This window comes from Sinocyclocheilus anshuiensis, unplaced genomic scaffold, assembly GCF_001515605.1.
Source record: "Sinocyclocheilus anshuiensis isolate Anshui unplaced genomic scaffold, SAMN03320099.WGS_v1.1 scaffold2088, whole genome shotgun sequence".
In the NCBI taxonomy this organism is placed as follows: Eukaryota; Metazoa; Chordata; class Actinopteri; order Cypriniformes; family Cyprinidae; genus Sinocyclocheilus; species Sinocyclocheilus anshuiensis.
The window spans coordinates 233,526-235,502 of NW_015542460.1; the positions used below are offsets into that span (position 1 = coordinate 233,526).

At 42.7% G+C, this 1,977-nt stretch overlaps 1 protein-coding gene across 1 annotated transcript in view; it reads right to left on the reverse strand.

Annotated features, from left to right (window-relative positions):
* Positions 1-639: 639 nt before the first annotated feature.
* The window catches only part of LOC107693788 (nucleolar RNA helicase 2-like), a 10,910-nt gene continuing 9,572 nt past the window's right edge, over positions 640-1,977 (reverse strand). Inside the window, exons 15-16 of the mRNA XM_016493299.1 lie at positions 1,556-1,600; positions 640-1,393 (exon numbers count right to left, since the gene is read on the reverse strand). Of these exons, the coding sequence (XP_016348785.1) occupies positions 1,181-1,393; positions 1,556-1,600 (258 nt within the window). The 3' untranslated portion in view covers positions 640-1,180. The remainder of the gene's footprint in view (positions 1,394-1,555; positions 1,601-1,977) is intronic.

The following is a 1,977-nucleotide window of genomic DNA, read 5'->3' on the forward strand; positions in this document are numbered from 1 at the left end:
GTACATTATTATTTATGGGCTTAAAAACAAGATGCAAACAATCAGAATATTGGTGGGTAGTGCCCAATGTAAACATGAAACATATGCCATTACTAGGGTTGGGTATCGTAAAAAAATTTCCGGTTCCGATTCCGGTTCCAGTTTTGCCTAACGATTCCCGATTCCGGTTCCATTTAAATTAACTATTATTATTTTTTCTTCACTATTTTACCTTCATTGAATGTAGTGTTGCTGTAAGGTAGTAAGTAATGTTGAGTAATGCTAGTCCATCACATGTGCTTCAAAGTTGATGTTTTTTACACCAATAACATTTTGCTTTTCAAGCAGGAATAAGCTGGTTGGTCAAATAGTCCCTTGAGGGCTAAGACACTTGTTAATTTCCCTAAATTAATGAAATATTAGCTGTTATACTTATAACCATGTATACACACACTCCATAAAGCCCCTATTTTACAAATAATAATGCAGTCAGGAGATGGTGTGATGCAATGAGTGGTTTCCACATTTTTAAACATTTAAAATGCATGAAAATAAATATTTTCCATCACTTTGTTTATCACTCTTGAAATGACCTGTACACTAAATAATCGAACCCTCATACTTGCATAACAATAGCAGTCTATTTATTTAGTGGTCCAAGTTAAAGTCAGTATGTAGCCTATATTAATGACAATATGGGACAAATATAATGTAATTTAGTGGCGGCAGGAGTTGCATGCTGCCAGTATATGTAGAGTCAGACAAAACAACGTGCACAGTTATCAAAAACGCGAGTGCGCGTACAGTCGTGGAAAACGATGTGTTCGGCAGATAAAGACGCGACACGGTGCGTCATGGGAAACGATGTGCTCAGTAATTAAAGAGGCAGGGCGGCGTTTCTGTTATTTGGTTTGTGACATCCTTTACGGGAAACAAGGCTGCTCACAGCGCTTGGTCACGCGTCGCACCAGAACCGTTTCGAACCGAAACGTATAAATTGCTCACGGTTCCCAGCCCTACTTATGAGCAATGAAACACAGCCGCAGTGTAGTTTAAAGACCACTTTAATATCAGTGGGATTGGTTGTATAAATAGCACAACTGCAAGTAAAAGCAATCAGCATATTTCATGGTTCTTAACGCCCGAGTAAAGAGCGAAGCGGCAGTAAAAATGACAGTCTGACAGACCATCAGAGTCCACATCAGTAATCGAAGGCCTGGCTGAAGCTGCGTTTCTGAGCACCTCCTCGTCCTCTTCTACCTCCCGAACTGTTATTGCCTTTGAAGCCAAACGAGCGGCGTCCTCGTCCGAACCCGCCGGAGGACCGCTCGCTGCTCGGCCGCATGCTCTGCTCCATCTCGGGGAGCTCTGTGGCCACGCTCAGCTGCCAGCGGCGGCCGTCCTGCCATCTGTCCTGCAGAGACAAAAACATGCCGAGTCAGCAAACACAAGCAAGCGTCTGCTAGTGAAACCCGAGAGCACAGAAGACGCTCACGATCAGCTGGACGTGTGTACAGACACGTCCCTCGAGCGTCGCTTTACAAACCACTCCAAACACACAAGCGCTTCGTCATACCTGCATCTCTTTTGCTTTGTTGGCCGGGACGTCGAAACACACACCCTGAGAGAAACACACACACAGGACACATTAGAAATCAAGCCCTAAACAGATCCTCCGTCTCAGTGCTAATTTAGTCATTGACAGGCTACCACGATGCATAGATGATCAACAACAAAGTTCATTATTGATTAGTCGGGTCTGTGCACAGAAGCTCTTTACAGAACCAGATGCACAAGAGATCTCTGAATTAAACACAGACAGCTGCTTTGAGAGACGCGAGTCGTTTCACACGTGAGGAGTGTTTTTCCCAGCACACAACTTACATTTGATGCTTACATTGTTTGTCATTGTCTGAAATTATTTCCACTTTACATAACGACTCATCCTGAGCTGAGTGCATATATATATATATATATATATATATATATATATATATA